The sequence below is a fragment of the Hippoglossus hippoglossus genome, chromosome 22, assembly GCF_009819705.1.
Source record: "Hippoglossus hippoglossus isolate fHipHip1 chromosome 22, fHipHip1.pri, whole genome shotgun sequence".
Taxonomy (NCBI): domain Eukaryota; kingdom Metazoa; phylum Chordata; class Actinopteri; order Pleuronectiformes; family Pleuronectidae; genus Hippoglossus; species Hippoglossus hippoglossus.
In genome coordinates this window covers 23,864,673-23,890,396 of record NC_047172.1, presented here as the reverse complement: position 1 = coordinate 23,890,396, position 25,724 = coordinate 23,864,673, and the positions used below count along the sequence as shown (strand labels likewise).

The 25,724-nt window shown below is 39.8% G+C and overlaps 1 protein-coding gene and 1 long non-coding RNA gene across 2 annotated transcripts; one reads left to right on the top strand and one right to left on the bottom strand.

The window, feature by feature from the left end:
* The first annotated feature begins 3,930 nt into the window (after positions 1-3,930).
* LOC117756380 lies at positions 3,931-21,676 on the top strand. Its single transcript, XR_004612796.1, has 4 exons — positions 3,931-4,642; positions 9,162-9,170; positions 18,845-18,849; positions 21,666-21,676. It is a non-coding gene; the product is annotated as an uncharacterized LOC117756380 (long non-coding RNA).
* LOC117756379 (glucosamine-6-phosphate isomerase 2) lies at positions 19,272-25,619 on the bottom strand. Its single transcript, XM_034576852.1, has 7 exons — positions 25,546-25,619; positions 24,680-24,815; positions 24,466-24,567; positions 22,477-22,659; positions 22,168-22,352; positions 20,675-20,849; positions 19,272-19,784 (listed from the first exon to the last, which is right to left on the bottom strand). Exons 2-7 carry the CDS (start codon positions 24,801-24,803, stop codon positions 19,726-19,728), a joined length of 828 nt encoding a protein of 275 aa, XP_034432743.1. The 5' UTR covers positions 24,804-24,815; positions 25,546-25,619; the 3' UTR covers positions 19,272-19,725.
* Positions 25,620-25,724: the final 105 nt, after the last annotated feature.

The following is a 25,724-nucleotide window of genomic DNA, read 5'->3' as shown; positions in this document are numbered from 1 at the left end:
TATAGAACATCCGGATTTGCATGATGTAAACAATAAACATGGCGACACTCGAGGAGGTAACTATTTTGTTCATTCGGAGATTACGGCAGAAAAAGAGACAGCGGCACTATCGTAGATGGTACTGATCTGTCGCCAGCTATTTTGACAAGCATATTTGTCACTGTGCAGTGTCAATGACACATCGTACAGATGCAGGTAATTGTGGACTTGGTCAATAAGCCTGTCTTCAAAACTTTCCACCATTGTTGTCGCTGCTTTTGTGCCCATTGACCCCTGACCTGTTCGTTAGAAAATCTAAAATCTAGCCCACAAGATTAAAAATTAGGTTAAAATCTTCAAAAAGCCTAAGGGTTAAAATGTGAGGTTGAATTGTATTAAAAGCAGATGAGAAATCAATAAATAAAAGCCGAGCATGACAGCCCTTTCCCTCTAAGTGTTTAAAAAGCAAATGGAGCAGAGTGAGTGAAGTATCCTGTAGGCAAACTGCAGCGGGTCAAGGGGGCGTGTCTTAAAATTTCAGACCGCACAATGTTTTTAAAAAATGTCATTAAAATAGAAGTTAAGGCCACAGGTCTGAAATCATTAAGGGTTCTTGGAGTGTTTATTTTAAGTACAGGGACCACAATGGCATCTTTCCAGACCGTGGGAACAAGCTGTGTTTCTAAAGATTTATTACAAATATAATTAAAAACTGGGCTCAGCTCTTTTGCACAATATTTTAATATGTGACCGCAGCTATTGTCTAGCCCATGGCTCTTGTTCACCTTTGTAGAACGGAAATATATATATATATATATAAATCATGCATTGCAGTAGTCGAGTCATCAAAAGACAGAGGCGTGAATAAGCTTGTCTAGGTCAGAGACTTTATTTTATTTTGGTTATATTTCTTGCTTGTAGTAATGGCTGTAGTTTGCCTGCGAGGTGGTGAGGTCCAAATATTATTATTGAGATTTTTTTTCAGAATTTTGCCGCAAGTTCCTGGACATCAATTTCTCAATAGCCGTGGCACACTTCATTAAATTACTGAGATGATTAACATTATTTGGTTTAAAAGACATATAAATGAAAAACTAAATATGGCCAAGAACAGAACCATGTGGTACCCCGCATGTCAGTGGAGCTGAGGATGAAATTTGTCACTTAAATTGTGTTTCTAAAGTACATAGACTATGGTTGCATGTGCAAATAGACAACGCAAGAAAAATAAAAAATACAAATTCAACTCAACCAAATACAGGAATGCGCCACAATTAGCACAGACAACAATGGAAGTGTTTTTAGGGGAGATAAAAAAGTATTTGTCCTCATTCACCAATATCATCTCAAGATTTTTATTTAATTTGTTCTCAAGAAAATTCCTTTTAAAACTCTACATCAAATGCATGTCGTGTTCTTAAACACTAGTATTGTTTGCACCAGTGTTATATATATCTTATATTGAAGCATGCCTATGTCTTTGTGAGTTGAAAGTCCATGCCAGTCATTCCTACATAGCATAGGTCAGCACACTGCCAATACTTATAAAGGGGCATGAGACTGCAGGGCAGACATTTCCCAAACATATATCCTGTAATTACTGTGGTGCTGATAAGACATTGTACAGTGCTAAGATTACCAACTCAAGCTACCTAAAAAAAATGCTGTCCATCATGATGCTGACTGTTATTTTCTCTAAAGAGAATATGCACAACAATTATTCCACCCATCCAATGTTAGAATGATGAACTTTCACTGAAAGTTGAAATACTTTTCCTTAAATCAATCTTTGTGAAAGGTTGAACCTCAAGATGAGGTATGCCCATATGCTATTCTTTTCATTTCAAGGTTATTTTAGCGGAGGCTGATAGCATTTGCATATATATACAACATCACTTGTTGTTTCACTATCATTTGACCCTGTGTTTGCTCTCAGTTACACAGACGAAAATGAAAAGACTGCTTCGATCAAAGCTGGTGATGGAGGTGAGCGAGGAAGAGCAGGTGCTGCCACTGTGTCGGATTCACTGATCACATTCAAACAATGTGGGTCTAATTACTACAGAGATGTATGTTCTTTTATAATAACAGTAGAGCCTATACGCTAAAAAAAAAAAAGACAAATCTAGCTTACTTATAATAATAATAATACAGTATAATTGTATTAATACATCGCTGTATGATACACATTTTTCTCATGGTTATTGACAAGTTTCTATAATTCAATGAAAATGTCATGATTGTGTCCTTTGTTGAACTTTTGAGAGACTTTGGACATTTAGGAAAGACATTTTATTTGTGTTGTGGACATGCAGTGTTTGGACTTTGTGATGTTTATTGTATTTCTGGATGTTTCTTTGTTTGCAAAGACAGTTCATCTGTTTCCCCTAAAGAATTTGCTTTATTAGGGCCCGAGCACCTCCGGTGGGAGGCCCTATTGTATTTCGAAGGATTTGTATTTCCCTTTTAGGGCTTTTTCAGGGCCTAGACATGCTCAAATTGTTACCAAAGTTTGCAGGGAATTCAAAACCCCAAAAAGTAATTGTATTCTGGAGTCATTTGAAATGGGCGTGGAAAAATGGCTCAACAGCGCCATCTAAGGAAAAGCCCCTCAGTTAGCTTTCACCGATCTTCACAAAAATCGCGACACCTGTGTATCATGACCAGACGCACAAAAAAGTCTAGAGGTGCATTGTGAAAAACACAACAGGAAGCCCGCCATTTTGGATTTAGTGGCCATTTTCCACATTTTCCACATTTTTACTTTGACGAAGTTGTCCCAGGGCTTTCATCAGATCAACTTCATATTGAGATGAATGTCATCTCCACAAGATGGGAATATAAACTACCTTGAATTTCATGTTTTTGTCACACGGTGTGACCGTGGCGTGGCGTCAAAGTTTGATTACACGCCATCAAAACACAAGGTTGTGTATCTCAGTATCTCAAAAAAACCTTTTAAACAAGGGAATGGATTCCATTAACAGAAACGCTGGAGTGCTTTTATTTTGAAAAGGCATGCAGAAAGTGTTGCAACCATTTGTTTGTGACATAAATTCATCAGATAAACATTAAAACTCAGGTAAGATCATTTTCTCTGTTTATTCTGCTGTGAACCACAATGTTTATCTGTTTATGACACAAATGTATTTACAACACTTTCCGAACCCGTTTCAAAGTAAAAGCACTCCAGCGTTTCACTTTCGGGAATCCACTCATTTGTTCCAACGGGGCTTTGATTGTTATCGACAGACCAAAAGATGCGCATCTTCATGGATCATCATTATGTCGATAACGTGAACTTGCACATCGTTAAAACAACAATTAAGACATTATCATAGACGATATATATCACACACCCCTAGGTTTCAGGTAAAAACATAGACTGTATATAAAGATGAAGAACACAACCTATTGATTTATGTAGTATCATAATCATACTACATATGCTTACATGCGTCAAGTGGTTTGTTAAACTGAGGGCACAGTTTGTTAAAGCGGGGGAACGGTTTGTTAAACTGAGGGAACGGCTTGCATCCATGTAGCCACTTTCTGATGTAATTGTTCTCAGTTTTGAACTGAAATGGCTCTCAATAGAACGTGTACCTATGCCAAGGCCAAACTGTCTGCTTAAATTCAGTCAAACTGCACTGAGTTGCACACGGTCCTTGATATCAGTCCCCTAACTAGACCAGATTTTTTTTTTCATCAAGATCCTGGGAAATTGGGGGAAATGTCAAAAAAAATTCTGTCTTGCAATGTTAAAGAAATCTGTGCCTGAATTTAATTGTTTTTTCTTGACCTGTCACATCCTTCCACCAAATTTCATGGGAAACCGCTAAGTAGTTTGTGCATAATCCTGCTGACCAACTAACCCAGCAACCAAATCATAACCTCCTTGGGGGAGGTAATCCATCTTAATACAGTGGTGGGAAATGGACCTCAAGAGTCTCAAAAAATGACTGAGGGACAATGACATTGATGAACTGTTCCCCTGCACTGAGTTGGGTGATTTTATAACCCCACTGATTGCTGCTGTTGTATATCAAAAGAGGGATATTGGCATTTACCTTCTAAAGGAGAATGGCGATCCAAATGCCCTTTCCCAAAAGATCTTGACACCTTTGCATTACGTTGGACTGTACAACGCACCGGCAATTTGTGCAAGGATATTACTTGATGCAGGCGCTGATCCAAACGGACGGTTTCCACAGCCAATCACACCTCTGCAAATAGCCGGCATTTTTGACAGGGATGATGTCATGAAAGAGCTCCTCTCTGCTGGTGCACCGGTAAACTTGATACATTCGACTAAACCTGAAAATCATTGTTTTAATCATAAAATAGCTCAGACAATTTTTAGGTTGGCTTCCAGTGGAGATGAACTTTGCTCCAAATTAAGGGATTTTGTGGAACTGAAAATTGCTGTGCTACACGGACCAAAACCAGAAGAAGTGTTTAGAACTTTTGACAGTCGTATGCTATGGTCTTGATCCTCAGACTCATCTGACCATGATTGAACTTCTCTTTACTGTTACTGGGAAAGATGAAGACAAATACCGCAGAGAAAGCATCAAATGGCTGAAAGAAACTGAAAATTTGAACTCCTTCATTACAGGGGCAGTGAGTCGCCTTCCAAAGATTCATCAGGAACATGTACATTGTACAGTTTAAATTTTCAGTCGTTAAAACAGTTTTGTTCAGGAGATTGTTCGTGTGAAGTTAGTAATGATCATGTAGGTTGTGTTTTGGTCCTTTAGATTTATTTTGCCGACTTGTTTTTTTCGAAATATAAACTAGAACATAAATAAATGACCTTGTTGAGAATGTCAGCAAACTATACAAGGAAACATTGTCATGTGGAAAAGAGATACATATGGGGTTATATGACAGACAATTTATGGATATTTATATATGTATATTCCTAAATCTTTTGTAATAGACAAGAGACCATTTCTTTTAAGGAGGAGGAGTAAGGGCTTAAGAGGCATAAGTAAAAACATCAAGACATGAGGATATATTGAATATCTTTTTATTAGTTTACTGTTTTCTGTTTTTAAGTGTTTGATTCTCAAAGAAACAGAAATAATCATGAAAAGAGTTTGGAGAAGCACAATGAGGAGAAAAATCTACTGATGGCGCTGGATCTTTATGGTGGTGTCACAAGCAGATCTTTGAAGACAGAGACAATATATTTGTCCAGTGTTGGGTCTTCCATTTCCAATTCAAACAGCACACTTACAACACCGTGCCACTTTTTGCAGATTTTTTTGAAAACGGCTTTGTCAAGGTGTTTCATCATTTTTGGGGTGATCTCAAAATCTTCATCCTTGATTTCGACCCATATGTTTTCGAGTAGACGCTCGATGATGGTGTTTGGTGATCTGAGAGTGTTCGACAACTTTGCTTTAGCAAAGATCCTCGAAACCAGCTTCAGAACAATTATCCTGATGGGTAATTTCCTTCCTTCCACTGTTGGTTCTTGCTCTTCTCTGTATTCTTCATTGAATTCAGGAGTGGTCACCTTGCTTTCTGAGCCAGACCCTTTACCAGGTGCCAAAGGCAGACTGGCCCCACCGATCGGGCCCTCTGACACAGCTTTTTCTAAAGTATGTGTTATCACCCTGGAAGTGAGAGTTTCTGACTGTGTGTGAAGCCACCACCTCATTACTCCAAGGAAACACCACACAATGGCAAGGATGTCAGCTGATATGATAGCACGTGGCGGACAAACCGTTATGCTTGTGCACTGTGGTTGTGAGGCTTTTGGTCGTGAGGTAATCTTAAATCTCATCCTATCTATGTGATTGTTGAGGATATTATTCAGCTTGTTGGTTAACTCGAGGGTTTCACCACTGAAAATATCATCCATCCATTGAGACCCATTCTGCCCCTGCTGTATCTCACCAACTGCTGTTGGAAGCAGAGTGTCAATATCACTCATGACAGATTGCATTGACTGCCTACTTAAAACCTTGTCAAAGGCTGTGTTGTAAAGGCTGTCAAAGTACTTGTTATTCAGTCTGCCCACAATATGACAAATGGACGCTTGGGCAAACTGCTTTGCAGCGCATGTCTTAATCCTTTCAGACACTTTCTTCAGAGAGGGTGTGCTCTGGGCTGTTTCTAGATCATCTTTCTTTTGCGACATGATTTCATCAACAATCACCTCAGCAACGTCATCTGCAACATTCTTAATCTCCAGAGTGGAGCCAGATTCCAACTGTAGTCTTTTTGGAGGTGTGACACGAGGAGTAGTTGCCTTCACACTGTCCACGCTCATGGAAAGGACAGAATTGACACACTCTGCAATCTCTTTAGCAGTCAACTGGGTCAAATTCTCTGAACTTACAAGATTGATCTCATCTGGAACATCAAGAGCCAGTGCAAAAACCTGAGGAAGTGTGTTGCCCAAAGAGCAAATCACACTCTTCTCAGACACAGGCACAGCTGTGCTCTCAAGACCCTTCATGATGGATTGTGTCATCAAAATGACAATTTCCAGCAGTTTCTCTCCGAGTATGGTCATTGTGGCCACATCAGGTTTGCCTGCTTTCGAAAGATTCCATTGTTCTGATGTCATGCCTTGGAAAAAGGACGTCACAATGGGCAGAATGCTGTCGATGTCCATCTTCATGTTTCTGATATTGTTAGGCTTAGTAATGAGCAATTAGCAGGCAAGGATCGACATCGCGTGACGGACGCAGGAAGTGAAGCGTTTGTCCTTGCCGCAGTGCGCAAAACGCATGCAACGTGGAGACGTGCGCTTGGTCATTGATCGCTCTCTCCACCGACCGCAACAGGCTTCGAAATGCGTGTGCTCGGGCCCGTCAGTGCTACAACGTAGCCCTAGTGTTTCTGTTGAGTTTTGTTTCTCGTCTTCTTTTTCCCGCCTTCAGAGACTTTAGGTCTGTTTTTGTTTTTTTCTTTGTTTAATTCACCAGCCATTGCATCTGCACATGCATTTGGGTGCTGCTTTGCAATGCGTAACAAAATGATGCAAACTCAGTCACAAAGATGAAATAAAGAAGGTGCAGTTCTTTTGAAAACAACAAGAGGAGTAAGAACATTCTGGACGGACAGTAAAACAAACAGTGTGGTGTGAATTTCCCTTTACTTGGAATAATTTAATTAAACAGAATCAACATTTATTCAGATGTTTAATTGTATCTTCTGTATATTTACAGATTGAAGTGTGGGTCATTTATTGATAGATGCAACCTGATCCAGATTGTTAATCCTACAGCTACTGGTATAGTTTTATATCAGATTTTCATGGGGCCCTGAACCCCACTAGCCAGCTCGGTGTTCATACCCGTGTATTTCTCAGGATGACCAGAATTGCAATGTTCAATATAAAAGTATTAATTTGGACTGTATGGCATTTACACTGAGCAGATCACATATAGGGGCAGTGACATAAAGGTGAGACAAATGGGTGTTTGACCAGAGGGTCACTGGATTAATCTCAGCGCCATCGAGACAAATCTACGAGGGGAAATTGACAGAATAGGACTTATCCCTCCCTCATTAAAACCACCCTGATGCCCCGGAGAAAAGCTATTAACCCCCAGCTGTTTGGAGACTGGGGTTATACTGGGCACATTCAGGGGTAAATGAGTGTCACCAGGGTCTGAGCTGCAAAATCCTTCCGACTCATAAAAAGTATATACATTTCAGTTAGTTTTATTGAAATTAGGAATTCTACACACATACACATTGATATTAATACAATGTGCAAAAGGATTTTATTGTGATGAATGGACTTTTCAGGTTCTAACGCAGATACTGAGCTAATACTTAGTATTATTTAGTATTCACTCACAGATCTGCATTGTATTTAAGTAGTAACCAGTATGTTGTCACATTTCTCCACATGATGTGAGATTTGGTGAGATGTGGCACTGAGGGACTTCACTGACCACAGCACATGTAACCACCGCGCTGGCTGGCAGACACTTGCACAGTCACTAAGGAGCAGTTGCCATAGTGACAGCGCCCACACAGTGCCAAGGGGATGTCCAACGCCCATTTGAAGGGAATCCTAATCATCGCTTATCACAGAGATGCATGAAGGAGGAGGGAGGGACTCAGTGCACACTGGCCTGAGGAGGCAGGAACAGGGGCTGAGAAGCTGCTGATGGCTCCAGTGATGTTACACCCTCAACATGAAACACTCTGTGCTCGCTGGAATAATGGAACATGTGGGTGGGTTCAGTCAAGATGCAAAACTTAAAGTAAAATGGTAAATTATTTTCAAGTAAATCAAACCAATAACAAAGAGATAAAAAAAAAAAAAAAACAGATCCACAAGCTGTAAGTAGTTACATCTGAATAATCTTATACCTTTGTAACACTAATAGTGTGAAGAAAACAGTGCAGCAGATAAAACACTGTTTTATAGGGTTATTAGGATAGTGTTTCAAAAACAGATAAAATATATGAACTCCATCTAAGGATCTTAAATAGTTTTTGTGTCCATACAATGTTTCCTATTAATTATCAAATATGTGAGAATGAAGTGGAGCCATACATGGAGAAGATGCAGATGTGTCAGAGTTTGGTTAAAGCAGGAGGAGCCAAGCAAAAGGTTTTAACAAAACGTGTCATTTTAATAAGGCAGGGTTCAATACAAAGCAAAATCCAAGAAGCTCCATAAACAGACAGAAACACGGTGATCTTAAAGTTCTCAAAAAACAACAAAAGGACCAAAACAGAAAAGCACTGGAATCCAAAAACTCAAAAAGAAGGCTAAACAGAAAAAAACAAGGGAACACTAGGAGACACAAGGAACTTTGAGGCGAGGGATGATGGAGGAGAAATCACAACATACAATGTTCGACAACCTTGTATGAAGATGGCGAAGTGACAAAGACCAAGGGACAAACAGAGACAATCACAAGGGCAGGAAATAGGACAAATACAGAAAGTCAAGGTGGAAAACACACAAGGAGCAGAATCTACAAAATATACCAGGAGGCAGAACTCACGGAGAAAACATAAATCCAAACACCAACATAAACACAAGGAGACACAGGAAAAGGCAAAATAAACAAGGAATCTATAATTAAACCAAAGACTCTCCTTATTCAGGAGGCAAAATCCAGAGAATATATATTTCCATAAGTTCATAATCATGACAAGATGAAGATGTAATTTGGAAACACAACGAGATTTGAGAGTTTTGATAAGTGCAGAGGCCAGTGTCGATGTGCTATGAACAAGAATACGTAATCTCTTAAAGAATCATAGTTCGGAGTGTCTGTATTTGGATAATAACACACTGTCTCTGTCCTTCAGGCCTCAGCACATTCAATTCAAAATGTAGCAATACTACATTTAAGTGGTAAGGCTCAGTTTTAATTGCAGTAGGTATACATCATTATATAAGAACTTCGTTTGGTCCACAAATAACGGAAGCTTATATTAAATTTAAACAAGTATTTCAAGTTCATCGACCGCATTGATTTTTACAGATTTAGTGTTTGTTGAAGTGTAATGCTGTTTGGTAAGATATGTTTCATTACACCCACCTGGAGGTTATGTTTCCGCCCCTCTCCATTTGTTTGTTTGTTTGTTTGTTTGTTAATTGACTGTGCACAGAACAATCTTATCGGACACTAGTCAAATAAATTCACGTCATCTTTATTCGTCATAATGCAAAAACTACTGAATGGATTTCCATGAAACTCAGTGGAAGGATGGGGCATGGGCCACAAGTCCCACTCCCTTGGCTTATGTCATGAATCTGCCCCCTTGTTAACTTCTGAGAGACTTTTTGTGTTTGGACTTTGTGTTGTTCATTTGGATTTATCTCCATTTGTACTTTAAGTTCTTTGTTTCCTGTTTTACTTCTCTCATGTTTCTCTCTTACTCTACGTCCTGCCCTTGTCTGATATTGTTGTGATCATCTGCAGCTGCCCAGACGTGTCACACATGAAGTGTTCCCCACTTTGTCACAGTTTGTTAACTCGTATGATTTTCCTTGTGTTTCAGTTCTGTTTACTTTTATGGATTGACCTCATACTACGGGACCTGAACGATGAAGGGATTTACCTCTGGGATAACAAAGGGACTTGAACATTGTGAGATTTGAGATATTCACAGATATTTGATAATTCAGGGATCTTGATGAGAAAAATAGGTATATTTAGGGAACTTATATATCAATGAGTGTGCAGTATGGTGCAGCTTGATTGTATTTAAGGGGACTGTCGGGCTGTGGTGGAGGTATAAGCTCTACTGAGTGCCATTCTAGTCTCATTTTACTCACTTTCATTGCACAAAGCAAATTGAAGTCTAATGTTTGCGAGACACATTACTGCGCCTGTGTTCCCCCCTAACAACACTTTTCCTGCTCTGATTTCATTATTCAAAGGTCATGTCTTACTTCTGAATTGATTGGAACTGGCAGTATATTGTATAACACTGTAACACTTGAAGATTCCTTTTGTGGAACACAAAGCTTTTATTTTCCGCTTATACCTGGAGATTCTCAGTCATCCAGGTCACGGTATCTTCAGGAGTTGTACATAGCACACCTCTGAGTTCAGACACATCGTGGATTTACACTGATCTGATTTATATCACATACATTAATATCATTTTCTTTATATTAGCTTGAGATAAGATACGATTGGTAATGTGGTGGGACTGCAGGCCCTGTTCTGTTTCTAGTGGTTGATTATATCCAGCATTGTTTTATACACAAAATGGTTTGCAGTAATTTGGGTGAGCCAAACCTTTAAAGTTCTTCTCATAATATTGGCTCATCATTAGATATTTTAAAGCTACACCTGGCAAGACTTTAGTGTAACTATATGCTCATAGTATCTCACATCCATCTGTGTGTCCCCTGTCTGTTATCTCTGTGGGTGTGTGTGTGTGTGTGCGCGTGCATGTGTGTGTGTGTGTGTGTGTGGGCATGGCATCCCCTGCAGGTTCCAGAGGACCCCTACTGCTCATCATCTCATCAGCTGCTGCAGTAACAATACCCCAGGTCTTCCTCCACTCACTGTCAGTTTGTCCAATCAGTGTCAGTAGTAATATCTGCTCTGCTCTCGTGGTTTTTGGCTCCATCATTTATGATCTCTTGATGCAAGATCCTTTGTGAGATTTTGGCAATTTCTAACACCTGTTCTCCACTGCCTCAGGTTCCCTGCCTGCCTGCTCAAACATACTCTCCTTTGGATTCTTTCGACCCACTGAGCAATCATCGTTGACACATGTCACGCTCTGCGGCTCTTCAACTCAATTCACCTCTTCCCCATCTCATCATTCCTTACCTCTGTCTGGTTTCCAATAAACCTTTTTATTATTTCCTCGGTCTGCTTCACGGATCCTCATTCAAGACTAAATCCCAACACTGTATTTAACTCTTTTAAATGAACTTCATGGCATCTAAAATCAAGATGTCCAGGTGGTGTTTTATTCTGTTATATACGGTTTGGACCACAGTACAGTCTTTGAGGTATCATTTTGTCTGAATACACCTTTTCCTGCTTGTGCGATGTGAGTGGCTGCTCTTATAATAATTCAAAGTATATCTATCAATCGGAGAGTAAAGAGTTCATTTGCTTTACACTATTTTTCATAAAATAATCCAATATTTGAGTTTAGGTGTGATACCTAAGCCCAGTGGAAGTCATTTTGGTTATTAGTCCAAGTGCAACTTTAACTGAATATTTAGCAACCAATCTCTGATGAGTTAACAAAATAAAGTCAACATCTTCATAGATAGTAATTCTGTCTGTAAATAATTGTGGTAACTTACGATTAGTGTGGTGGGTCAGAATTAAGGTGGACATTTTAACTTTTTATTAACAGATAAATACTCCCAATGTTTAATCCACTAATTGAAAGGCACATCCCTGACTCTGTGGCATTTAAATGTTATTTAAATTAGAAGAAAGATTTAACACAAATACAATGTCGTGGAATTTGATGAATATGAAATCTTTCTCAGCAGAAGCAGGAACAAAGTTATGTTTTAACCTATATATATATACTTTACTGGAGTGAAGCCCACTCACCTTATTGCTGCTTTTTAAAACTCGTATTAAACTGTGGGAGTGCAAAACTTTTCTGCAGAGCGGAATTAACAGCTGGTCATTGGAAAATAACAATTTTATCCTAAAAAATGTGTTGTACGGTTTCTGTTGCACTTTTATTGGTATATGATTGAATTCAGTTCAGTACACTCATTATTTATAGTTATAATTTCTTTCTGCTTTTGCCTCTTCCTTCAGGCTTACACAGCTTTTTACAAAGTTATACTGCTGAATTCTCCTGACCCATGGAATCTGTTTTCTAACTTTGTATCCTCTAGTAGCTCTTTGTGTGTGTGTGCTGGTGCAGTATTTGGATGCAGCCTCTGTTTTGAGCAGCATGAATTACACAGAACTGGGATGAAGGTGTCTCTTCCTGCACCAGATAATGGAAAGTGACAGTACTGACAGTACCTGGAAATGCCAATACAATTCAATTGACTGTTGACTGCACCTCCCACCGCTGACACAAATCAATTATTACAGCCAGCCAAACTCACTTTCCAAGTTCAGTGAATTGAGCTGGAAAGGAACTGAGGCTCATTGTCAGACTTCTAAAAGTCATCGTCTATGGCTGCTTCATATCAAAACTATAAACTTCTGAAACCCCCTTGGAGACTACAATAGTTGTCATACTCCATTTATTCCATTATTCTTGTATATATTTTTATTATTCAGATTTTGGGATAGATGTGTTACAAAGTTGGAGATGTGGGTGGAAGACAACCCACTCTAAAGATGAAAAGACATTTACAAAACAGCTGCTGTTTTTGTTGACATCCAGGAGATACAGTACATGGTGTGTGAATATACTCAGGGTTTGGTACATAATGACATTGGGTTGTGTTGCAGGTGTAAATGAACATAATCACCAAACCATTCAATGACACTAACAGAATGAAAACTACAACCAGAAGAGAAACATACCTGGTTTTAAGTTAGTATTAAAATAATTAACCTTTGAATCCTAGACTTTTTTCTTGGTTTTCTCTGAAATGGATTTATTGCACAGATGCCTTAGGCCTAGGCATATATGTATTAATTTCCTCAGGATTGGTTGGGCTGCTTGAAAATGTCAGAAAATGGCATGTTAGTATCACATATTGCATGTGTTCAGACCTCCTCACGTTTTGCACGCTATTGTGTTATAAATTTACTACATTTGGCAAATGTTATTCAAAGTGAATTACAACTGTGGGCAAACACACCAACACAGAGCTTCAGCACAGTAGGAGATCTTGAATTAAGTACTAAGTGCAAAATGTATCCAATGAGACAAAGACTAAGGGTTAGGGGTATGTAGTTGGGTGTTATCTGCATAACAGTGATATCAAAAAAGCCATGCAAGCGGATAATTGGATCAAAGGAAGTGGTGAATATTGCAAAAGCGAGGGGCCCCAGCAATGAGCTCTGGGACACCCCTGTGGCGAGAGAATAGGGTAAGGATATTTGTCCATGCCATGACACACAGAAGGAATGCTCCTTGACATAGGATTCTGACCAAGAAAGGGCTTCTCCCGAACTGCCTATATTGAAGAGAATGGATTGCAGGATGTGGTAGTTCACTGTATCAAAGACTGCTGATAGGTCCAGACAGATAAGAAGTGAAGACTGGGCTGCAGCTCTAGTCGCCCTCAGGGTTCCTGTCACAGATAACAGAGCTGTTTGAGTGGAGTGGCTGCTTTATAAGCCCAAATGATTTAGATCAAGGAGGCTGCTCTCCAAGTTTGTAAACTGCCCTTTCGATAGCCGCAGCGAAGTGACCGGTCAACAATTGTTAATTGAGCAGAGTTGAGTGAAGCTTGAGCACTGTCACCTGAGCCTGTTTGAATGCATTTGGAAATGTTCCAAAACCCAGTTAAGCATTTATCACATGTCTGGTTCCTGGTGCAATGGTGGGGGATATGGTTGGAGCAGATTGGTAGGACCAACAGGTCCAACGGGTCCAACAGGATGTTTTGATGTCTTGTTTTCAGTGAGAGGGGTGAACCAGAGAGGTGATGCAACAGGACATCTAGTTGGATTTCTGCATTTTATGCTTTTTGGAACCTTGCAACTCAGTTAGATTGAGCAATTTGGTGAGCAATTAGCCAGAGGAGGCAGAGAAAGGGTATGAGAGCAGAGCAGGACTGCTACATGTTTATTGTAATGATGTGCTGCCCTTGATGAGGCTTGAGCATGGAGGATGATATGTCCTTAGTTTACTCTCAATAATCTTTAATAACAATGTGACTTTTGCTAGCAATAACACCTTCTAGGGTAAGTTTCTACAAGCTTCGTGCACTGGGATTTAGGCATTCTGTGTGACAGATCCTCTCAAGCTCCATCAGATTGGATGGGAAACTACTGTAAATATCCATCTTCAGGTGTTTCCACAGATTTTGTATGTGGTTTAAAGCTGGGCTTTGGTTGGAATGCTCAAGGACAAGCAGAGATGTCCTGAAGCATTTTCTTGGCTGGATAGCTTCAGGCCATTGTCTTGTTGAAAGATATGCGCACACTGAAGCATCATTTCCTTGAGGGACCAATCTGTTATATTTGTTATGCTAGCAGCTAGTTAGGAGGTCCCAGTCCGAAAGCTCAACCATGAGGATCAATTTAACATAGTCTGTAATGTACAGCATTTGTTTTTAGTCCCAAGACAATCCCAAACCATCTGTTTCCTCTTTATGTTGTGATGTTGTGGTAATAATATCCTACACCAAATATCAAAGGTCACAATTATTTACAGGTGAAACGTACAGCAGTTAATGTGTAATACCCAAAACTACCATAAATTGGGGCTGGAAATTAAATCACAAAGAAAAAGAAGCATTAAATATCGAGCTGACACAGACACTGCAGCCAGTTAAACCTAATACCCATGACGAAAGGTGTGTGACTGAGCGAAGATGAGTCAGTGCAAAATCTTAAGCTGATAAAGGTAGCTGCTGAAATCATAAACTGAAGTGTTGCGTTATGTTTCTCATTGAAATATAGTAGCTGAGGTTGATTGTGATGATATAGTGTGTGCTTTGCTGCTTAGAAAGATTATCATTGTTGTGGATTTGCAAGAGTTGTTGTAGGATAGTGTGTGTGTAGGTTCAACACTATTACAGTATTTACAGTATGAATCCTAAAAGTGTATTATGATTATTACTTTTAATTCAATGTTCTTCACAAAAATGACTGTTATTTCCAATCTGTCACTTCTCTATCACCTTGTTTTTCCTGTTAATTAATTCTTCTCCTGATCTCTAAATGGTCTTGTTTCTACAGAAATGTGTAAAGATAGGGGTCGTCTTTTCATTGGATTCAACAGGGCATGTCTATGGCCCCCGGGGGGGAGACAGGGCTGAGGTGAGTGTGTGGTGCCCACTGTGAGTCATATCTACTCACTCGCTGTATACTGCTGGATCACAAAACCTTTAAATAGAATATATGCCCATGTGATGTCTGTGGTGTAGCCGCAGTGGGGCTGCAGGTGAGCTGCTCCATAGGACATGGTGCAGGTTCATACTACCGGTAAATGTGGCCCCTGGCTGTGCTATTAGAGGCAAATTATCCGCGACAGGCAAATTGCCCTCCGTGCTGATGAGCCGGATACTTAAAGACACCTATTCTGGTGATTTTAATCAGCTAAATAAACTGATGTATTCTTTCTGTTGCTCAGCCCTTGATGCTACGTGATTTGCCCTGTACGACTAGGTGAGATGTTTATGACGGCCAAAAGTGAGGGGTTGGATGACTGCTAGAGCTAAACCAGGAAGCTTCTTTGCTTTTTTGTTTTTGCAAGATTCATTTCTTTGATGAACGCCTGCCTCTTACTGCTTGAATTAAACTATATCATCGAAAGACAATTCCTAGCTTTATGTTAGGCCAACAGAAGTGCATTTCCCTGGAGATCCCAGAGGACTGATTTCCTGTTTATTTTACTACACATTGTAATTACAGAAGCAAAAGGCAGGGTTGTATCTTCAGAGAAAAAAATGAAACATAGAGTAGGGCGGGACTGCTGTCATTGCGCTGCCTGTTTAATCAGGCCTCACTGCATCATAATCATCATAATGAAGTAATTACTCAGTATTAACATATGCCATATTTAATCAGCAGCGTGGATTTCAGAGGTGCTGGAATGCAAACACGAGTCTGTTTACCACGTCAGACTGCTACTGTGGGCCACACTGAATTACCATCCTGAATCAACCAGGCAGAGCCACACTTGCTGTTTGTCAAATGAAAATAAACTCAGAAGTAAAAGTTAAGAGTGTGAGTCAAAAGTTTGGTTTCGACCAAAGTAACTGGAACTTTTTTTCGAGGAACTAAAAGGTTCCTGCAGACCTGTTGTCCCCCTGCATTTCTACCACGGGCCTTAAGACCATGGGGGATGTGGCAGAGATGTCGATCGGAAAAAACGACGAGCACTAGAAACAAATTTCAAAACACCTGAAATATTCGACTTTACACATTAAACCAATCAGGCATCTTCAGCTCTGCAAGCCCCACCCCTAAAAAATCCTGTAAAGTACTGCCCTCTGAGCAGGGACGTTTTGGGAAGGTTCAAAGTTTTACCCAGAGATGAATTTAGAGCGTGATCTCTGCTGTGGAAACAGAGAAAGAGGAGGTGCTGCCACCGGAGCCAGGACAGGATCAGCATGATGCCCTTGTGCTGTTCAACACTGACCTGAGCACATTCAAACAATGTAGGCCAAATAACCACAGAGATGTGTTCTCAGAAGGGTCCTGTCCGAAAATGTTTTTCTTTCCTAAAGTCAGATTTGGCTGGTTACGCTAACAACACTGTGTTGATTTTATTTCATATAAACTATCAAGCTACACTTTTATTTAGTACTTCTAAAAATACAGTATATCATTGTATAAATATTATAATATAAATTCTAAAGCTAATGCTATACAAGTTTATCTTGTTTTGTTTAATTATATCCTTGTTTTCTTGAATTTCTTTTCTCCAGAATGATACAACATTGTCATTTTGTATAAAATGCGTTGTTGCCTTTTTTTCTTTTAAGTATAATTCTGTTCTCCATATTTGTTGCATCCAGTAGAAGATTGTGTGTGAAGTTTTTTCTTTCTGGTGTCAAACGAGTGATTTTACTGAATAAATCACTTAGAGTGTAAATCTGTTTTGTAAACTGGTAAAAACTGAATTATGTTTGATTTACATAACTGCTATTATGTAAATCTGTGACAAATTATATAAATTGAATAATGTGTCTTAAATAAGTACTATTCATGCAGTGTAGTGTACGTGGGAAATATCTGATTCTGTTAACATAGATGATTTTGGTAATTGATTAAAAATATTCTGTATTATGCGTTACATTGTGTTACTTAAATAACATAGTCTGGATCCCCCACATTAAAAAAGTCTGATTGAATGACAAATTAAACCATGGCGGTCATTTCAACACATTGCATCTGAGAGTGCACATTCAAGTCTTAGCTATGACTGCCCCACTGTGGGAAAAAATGGAACTGCATCACAACGTGGCTGAAAGTTGTTTCCGGCACAGATGATGTCAGGACTGAAAGTGTCCCCCGGAGAAAGGACATGGTGGCCTTTGTATATTTCTTTCACAATAGATGAGACCTTTGAAGCAAAGGGTTCTTATCAACGTTTTAACTGCCATCACAAATATTAGTAAAACACTAGAAACAGCCTGACAAAAAGAAGGAGAGACATAAAATAGAAAAAGAAAAAAAACGTAGGAAGGAATGCTGTGACCAAACACAAAAGATAGAAATAAATCACACTATCAGACTGGAAATATTTCAAAGCATTCAAAAATATATGACATGGGTAAATAACATTTAATTTAGCTGACGCTTTTATCCAAAGCGACTTACAATAAATAATGTCATCGAACTGTTACTCTTACATTTTCTTAACAACTCAACTGTCATTGAATCTTGTGAAGTCAAATCACTGCTCAAAACTAAACTAAATATGGTGTTTGTAACTTTGAGGTTCACTGGTGGCCGAGGGATCTGTCGATGTGACAAACTAATCTCAACTCAAAGTTTAATTAGTTGCTTTTTCAGACCTTTCAACCACATCTCAGTCTTCAAGAGACTGGATAAACACTGTAAAAAGCTACAGGCTGCAAACACCAAAACTAAACCATTCACTGCATCCATTTGGAAAAAATTCAAAGGTCATCAACCAGAAGTCAGAAAACTGATAGTTGGGCCTTGAGTTGAGATTATTTTGTTACAATTAAAAGAGGGTACTGTTTCTAAAGTCCATGTAAACGTCAGTGCGCAGTAGGGGCTGTCAGTGGAGGAGCCCCCGGTAACCTACTTTTTACATACAAGAGCAAGTCTGACCAAAGACAAAGGTACTTTAAATGGAATTCGTTTGAGTGAAGGAAGTTTTATAATCACTTTTAAGTTTTAAAAAGTTCCCACTATAGAAGTGTGCTTACCAGTGTTATAGGGTAGCTAAGCCAAACTGTAAAGGGCTTTGAGTGGTCATCAAGACTAGAAAAGCACTATATAAATACAGATCAATCACCATTTACCAAATGAAAAGAAAAATAACTCTGCTGGGAGTTTTCTACCACGTGTCATCACTTACGGTCGTGCTAGCTGCTCTGTCCTCTCCTCTGCTGGAGACAGATTTGTTTCCAGAGGATGTAGTGACTCCGCTCAAATCAAATCTAATCTAAAAATATTTTAGGATCGCATAAAGGCCCTCTGAATTGAAAAGGAAATCACTTGAAGATTCACGGCCCTAGAAATAAAAAAAATACCATAACCTTCAACTTTTTTTCAATCTCCTCAACCACCATCCTCACCACCAACCCCCCAGAACTGAGACAGCGTATCATATACCATGTATAGTACACACTGTACTTGATTACTCTGGCCAGTCAAGAAAAAACATCATTACAGAGCCTGCAAGTCAGAGCTGTTTGATTCCTCATACTGTATTTGCAAGTGTCTGGTAAAAACATGAAGCTTTATTACGCCCTTGTTCTAGAGTTGACAGTAACTAGCAGCTCAACGTGTGATGTCATGATGACAGCCTGCCCTCCTTCCTCCTTCGACTTACGCCTGTGGTTTAATCACAAAGCGTAGGTCCCTGTGCACCAGTCGCTAACTGGTTGAATTTACAGTCTGGGGGAAGAAGTCCGAAATCCCAGAATGCTTTATGATTGGGTGCAAACTGAGTGCAGGAGGAGTCATCAAACAGTTCAAAGTGTTTTACAGGAAGAGAAAGGACAGAGATTTAGATAAAACACATTTGTTTGATATTGTTTTTATAACAAGAGATAAATGAACAGTTAACAAAGGGATAACAGGATTAAAACATTTCATGGGCCCTTTAACATTGTTTAATTCATTGTACATTATTTCAAACCGCAGTTTCAGTCACAGTCTGGGTTGATTTCCACACAAAACCAAGTGAACAAATCTTTAGAACTTCCCTTTAAACACAAACTGCAAAACAAAGAACTTTAGAGGGAGAAGCTCCATTAATGTAAAAGGAACCTGATCATTTCCCCACTCACTGAGGATGTGGAACTGTCTGGGGCTAACATTATCCAAAGTCCTTTAAAGTCCATGAATTAACAAAGTACATAGACATAGTACAAAGCTGACAGGGAGTCAGCAGTTCCTCTGTATAGAACAGTACCACAGTAATAATGTTGTCCATTCGTGTTGGATCCAGGAACCTTCAACCATCGTCACTGTGTCATTGGTCCTTTATACTGAGCACCGGGTCCACCAGCTTGTTATGAACATGCATTAACCCTACAATGCACATGAACAGTAAAACAAAGTATTTTAGATACACACAGAAAAATACCGACGATATAATTACTTTTATAATATTTTGTGACATGTTGATGTTCAGTTTAACTTAAGACCACTCGGAGTGACCTTTTTAGAGCTGTAGGGTACCTCCTTTAGTTTTTTGTTAATAATCAACTGTTTTGCTGCTAACAAACATTAAGAATTTTGACAGATAGTAATAGTTTAAAAACAAATCTCAACTAATAAACTCTTTAACATCTCTGCCCTCCTGGGACACCAGTACCATCTGAACACATAATCTCCACCTCCTTTCACAGTTGACAGACTGTCACTAACCCCACAGCATGAGGACATGTGCTTGTTTCTGAATAGTGTTGGTTATTGTGATTACCTAGAGTGCGCTCGTATGTGCACCAGTGACAAGCGAGGACAGGTGATACACTATGTTCTGTCTGCCTGTTGCGGATGGTAAAACACTTTATGGATGTTGATGTGATTCATGTGCTTTAATTTAATAACCTGTTTTTATATATTGACAATTACAATATGTGTAGGTGTATATATACATACATACATGTATATATACACCTGCAGGATTTAGTAGATCTGGTTGTTTGCACAGCAACAGATCCAGGTTGGTATGAAAGCAGAGTTCGGTCCACCGAGTTGAAGCCAGCATAGATCTGCAAAAACTTCTACCTCCATAAAGGTGCTAATGTTGAGGTTTTGGTGACACTGATTCTGATAAGTGTTGATTCAACTTAATTCTAATTTTGGATGCTGTTGTTTGCCATTTACTGCCGTTGAATTGAATTGTGATTGTAACTCTGATGTGTTATTTATATTTAATCAACCCCATTTATAACCTCTGGTATAACATTTGGTACCTTTAAAGTACTTCACAGTCTTGACTCGCAGCTCCAGCGTGGCGTCCTCGTCACAGACAAAGATGGTGCGTGGGTGCTGCTGGAAGGCTGATACTGTCCACATGTGGTTCACTCCCTCCTCTATGGCTTTATACAGAGCAAAGGCTTTGTGTGCTCCTGTGATCAGAATCATCACCTGAGCAGAGGACATCAACAGGGTTATAGTCAGTGCAGCTCCTACTTCCTGTAGATCCAGCTGAGTGTGAACATGAAGTTGGTTAATATAAAGTGTGACAAAGGAACTCTTAAGTAGTAACATCATTTGATAAGTGATCAGCGCTAAGCTCTGGTCTGTTCGCACTCAAACGCATCCTGAATGCATCCTGAGAACTGATCACTCAAACCATAGTAGAGCTGCATACAGCACATTTGATTTTCTCAGCCCCCCCCGACTGCTCTCGCTATCCTTTCTCTCTTGCTTGCACTAACACACGGACACATACATTGGACCCAACAGACATCTAATAATTTGATCTTTGTGAACAGAAGATGCATTCAGGGCACATTTGAATGTCAGGTGTGAACAGAACAATTAGATAATGATGTCCACTTGTGATCTCTGAGGATAGATGTTAATAGCAGGTCCGAGCAGGGACTATGTGTACGGCTTTGATGATGCAAAACTTAACACAGTCTGTGAACCAATCGCAATGAAGCCCAGAGTTGCCCTCAGAGCGCCTGGCCCCACACCAGAAAGACTCTTACCGTGCCAGTTGTCATAATGTTAGTGTGTGAGAGTGTTGACAATTTATTTCATTATTGTATAGTTTCTTTAGTTTTTTTTTTGTATTTGTCCTTGGAAAAGTGCTACATTAATAAAGCCATAATAATAACAATAATAATAATTATTGTTATTATAATTTTTATGTTACAACTGCGGTCGTACATTGTCTGTTGTGGGTGTGTTTTCTGTTTTTCCCATGGTGAAAGTTGGCCTGACTTGTTGAGTAAGCTACATGCAATTAAGACGAGGTGGTGATTGGTGGACTAAGGCCGATCTTGCAGCTGATTGGCTTGCTGCTTTCAATAAGAAGACCCAAGATGGTGCGGTTGAGTTGCAAGGGGACACTCATCTTCCAGTAGAGGGCAGTACTGCATTACTAATGGACAAACATACACTGCTGAAGGTTGTTTCACCCTCAATGATGTCCTGTCATTGTTCATTGAGTATTTCAAAACATTGTGTTCGTTTTTTAAGTAAGCAGTAAAGTTTGTGATTTTTTTTCATATTACTAATGAATACAGGTACATGTTTTTACTTACATTATGTTAGCATGGAAACAGCAGGGAAGCTACACCTTGCTGACATGTTTTTTAAAAAATATGAGCTTATTGAATCTAACACAGGGTTTGATTTGTGTAAACAAAATGTACATATATAGTACAGAATATGTTGCAGTGGTCAAGTAAGATGATGTTATGGGAGGAATGAATGAACTGCATTCCAATCTGACCTCTTTGGCTGCCATGACAGTTCCTACACCCACAGTGAGAGCCATGGTGGGAACCTTGGACAGGTCGTTACCAAAGAAACGAGCGTTGGCCACAATGGTGTCCTTAGCCAGGGTTTTCACTCTGGTCCTGGAAACGAGGCTGGAGCCCGGCTCATTGAACGCAATATGACCATCAGGGCCAATACCTACAGAGACACAGTGAGAAGGAACCAAACCACTTTACATTACACAAGAGATTAAATCCCCCTAATGTCATCTACAATAGGCTCTGTTTTACTGATGAGTTACAGCAGATGAAACATGTCTGACCTCCAACAAACAACTCGATTCCTCCGGCCTTTGCGATCTGCTGCTCGAAGGCCTGACACTCAGCCTCCAGGTCGTCTACGTTTCCATCCAGGATGTGAGCGTTGGCTGGATCGATGTCGATGTGCTTGAAGAAGTTGTTCCACATGTAGGAGTGGTAACTCTCTGGATGAGCTCGTGGGAGACCTGAAGAACAAGAGGGTCACCTCGGTAACCTAAGAGCTACGAGGCCAAATAACAGCCTGCTTCAAAACCATGGGACCTCAATTGAAATGATGCTAAAATTAAACAGTTCAGAGCTAACCCATGTAAACAGACCAGGACACTTCATTTGACATAACACACATCTCTAGGACAGCCTTCTTCCACATGTGCATTATCATGAAAATTAGAAACATCCTGTGTCAGAAGGAGGCTGAGAAACTAGTCCATGCTTTTATGACCTCTTGACTGGAATTTTTTAATTCTTTATTATCAGGATGTCCCAGTAAGTCTGTGAAAAGCCTCCAGTTGGTCCAAAACTCTGCAGCACGAGTGCTGACAGGAACTAGGAGAGATCATATTGCTCCTGTCTTAGCTTCTTTGCATTGGCTCCCTGTAAATCCTGCTCCTTACATATAATAAAGCCCTTAACAATCAAGTCCCATCAATTATTAAAGCAGCATATTATCCCAATAGATCACTTTGGTCCCTAAACACAGGCTCTCTTGTGGTTCCTTCTTTCTCCTATCTCCTCCATTTCAACCCAACCTGTCGAGGCTCATGTCCCTGTCACACTGAGCCTGGTTCTGATGGAGGTTTTTTCCTCTCCACTGTCACCAAGTGTTTGCTCATTGTAGGAACGGTTTGATGTCTGTCTAGAATATTGTAAAGGTCTTTAAACTACTCTGTTAAACTTTTTAAAATTGGATGACCCTCTCAACACATTACTAAAAAGTCTGTGTTTGCAAAGGTCAGTTTGCAGAGTTCCAGAGTAATGAAGTCAAAAGTTACCTCTAAATGGTGGAAGTGTGCAATAAATTTGTCGCCTAATCAAAATTTAATTTCAAAATGTGCTGGAAACATTACCTCAATTGCACAACATCTATTCATTGGCTGAGAAACAACGTAACAAACTAAAATACATGCAGAAGGAAGCAGAGTGATGACACCAAAAATGTATCAGAGCATGTCTACAGAGACTGTTCACTTCCTATTGATGCCATTGGACTGAAATTAGCTGCAAGTCACCTGCAGGTCAGTCGTGAAGTAGTCCTCAATGAATTGGTAGTGAATAGAGCTTAATGGCTAAAATAATTATTTACGCCTGCTTCTGGACAAAAAGGATGCATTGTATTTGAATTCTTGCAAATATGCAAATCGATTACATGTCAGAGTTGATATGAAAGAATAGTTGAGGATTTACGACTGATTGCGACAGGACACCCTTCTCAAGGCACTCAGAGGAAAGCAGGACCAGGTGAATCATCGTGTCTGACAGAGAGATGTAAATGTGGCAGCTAATAACTGGTCATGGTGGCATTATGTTTCATGGTCACATAAAAAACAGACTCTGGTGAACCCCAAAAAACGGTGAATGCTGTAAAGTGTCATGTGGTGTGTCAGATTAAAAGTTGAAAATCTAAACTAAATTCCACCTCTCATATCACAAACATAAAGAGAATTGGCAGAACATTTTTTTCACCCCATAAATTTTATGTTTGAGGGCAACAGCTCCATAGGGGTTCCATTCAATCTTGACCACACAACGTGGAGGTTGTTAGAGTGGAAGTTCTCCATTTGTTAGAAATGCTCTGTAGCATCTCTGAAGCATTGGCTGGATGTGCTGCACAACTCAACACGAGGTCCGACAGAGGACGTGAGCCATCAGCTTTGCTCAAATCTAGTGCCACAGCATGTTCTCCCAAATATTTCAGAGCTGCTCACAAACTTAAGGATCCATTGTGGAGATGAAGTGGACATTTGAGATGAATCAGTCAGCCTTTAACTCACCTACATATTCATCCATGTTGAAGGTTTTCACATATTTGAAAGAAATATCTCCATTTCTGTAGTATTCAATTAACTTCTGGTAGCAGCCGTAAGGAGTGCTCCCTGAAAGACATTGGACACGTTAATGCACTCCACTCAGTTGCAGTGATGTTGCAGAGATACTTCACCCCTGAAAACCCTGGAGAACATCAGTGTGGGTGTGGACAGTGCCGACCTGTAGGCAGCCCCAGAGTGAAGCATCTGTCGGCGGACGGCTGGAACTGGATGATCTTGTTGCGGATGTATTTGGCTGCCCACTCACTGGACAGATCGTAGTCGTCCAGAATGACCAGCCTCATTGTATCAGCTTTCTGAATGAATGAGAACGATATAATTAATGATAAATAACAGCCTGGCTGGCCAATTATACAATGTCAACAGGATTGTCATTTATTTTAATTTTATTTTCTAGGAGGAAAATAAATCAGAGCACTTAAAAACATTTGCGGGCTTTGGTCCAGACTCAGTTTCAAACTGTTTCCCAGTGGGTTTACAGGACAGGAGTGATGCAAACATATAGTTTCATCTCACACAGACTAAACTAGACACAGAGAGTAGAGAAGAAGTCAGAGGACCAAAGAGCAAGATGTTATAACAACTAAGTGATTGCAGATCAAGAGCAACATAACCGACGTCTAATACACATCTATATATTGCCGTTAGAACCACGCCAAACTCCATTCAAAACGTGCAAACTGGATGCCTGTCTGCTCGCCCATTTTCAAAGATGTTAGCCTCGCATATTTAAAATATGATCTACAGCATATCACTGCCTCACAATGGCTGGATATAATCTGCTATCGATCTGTGTATGGAGGGAGAAACGAACGGTGCGTGACGGAGAGCGACTCTCACAAACAGGACTCTGGTAAATTGTCAGATTTTTCTCTGGCGTTTGGTGAGGACGTGGCTATTAGCATGTGCAATGCTAGCGAGAAATTCGTTCCACGCACATTTAGTGAAACGTGTCGCTGATCTGAAGTGAAACAACGAGATAACTGTCAACAGGAAACAAACGCTTCAACAAGAACAAGTTTTTACCTTCAGTCAGTGGAGAAAGTCAGCTGACGTATCACGGCCGCTGTGTCACATGATCTGCTTCTGTCACATGATCCACTACCGGTCAGGTGACGTCACCAAACTGCTTTTGCTAAACCATAGACAAATAAAAAAACGATACTAATAATAATAATTATTTTCTATTTGATGTGACCTTGTAG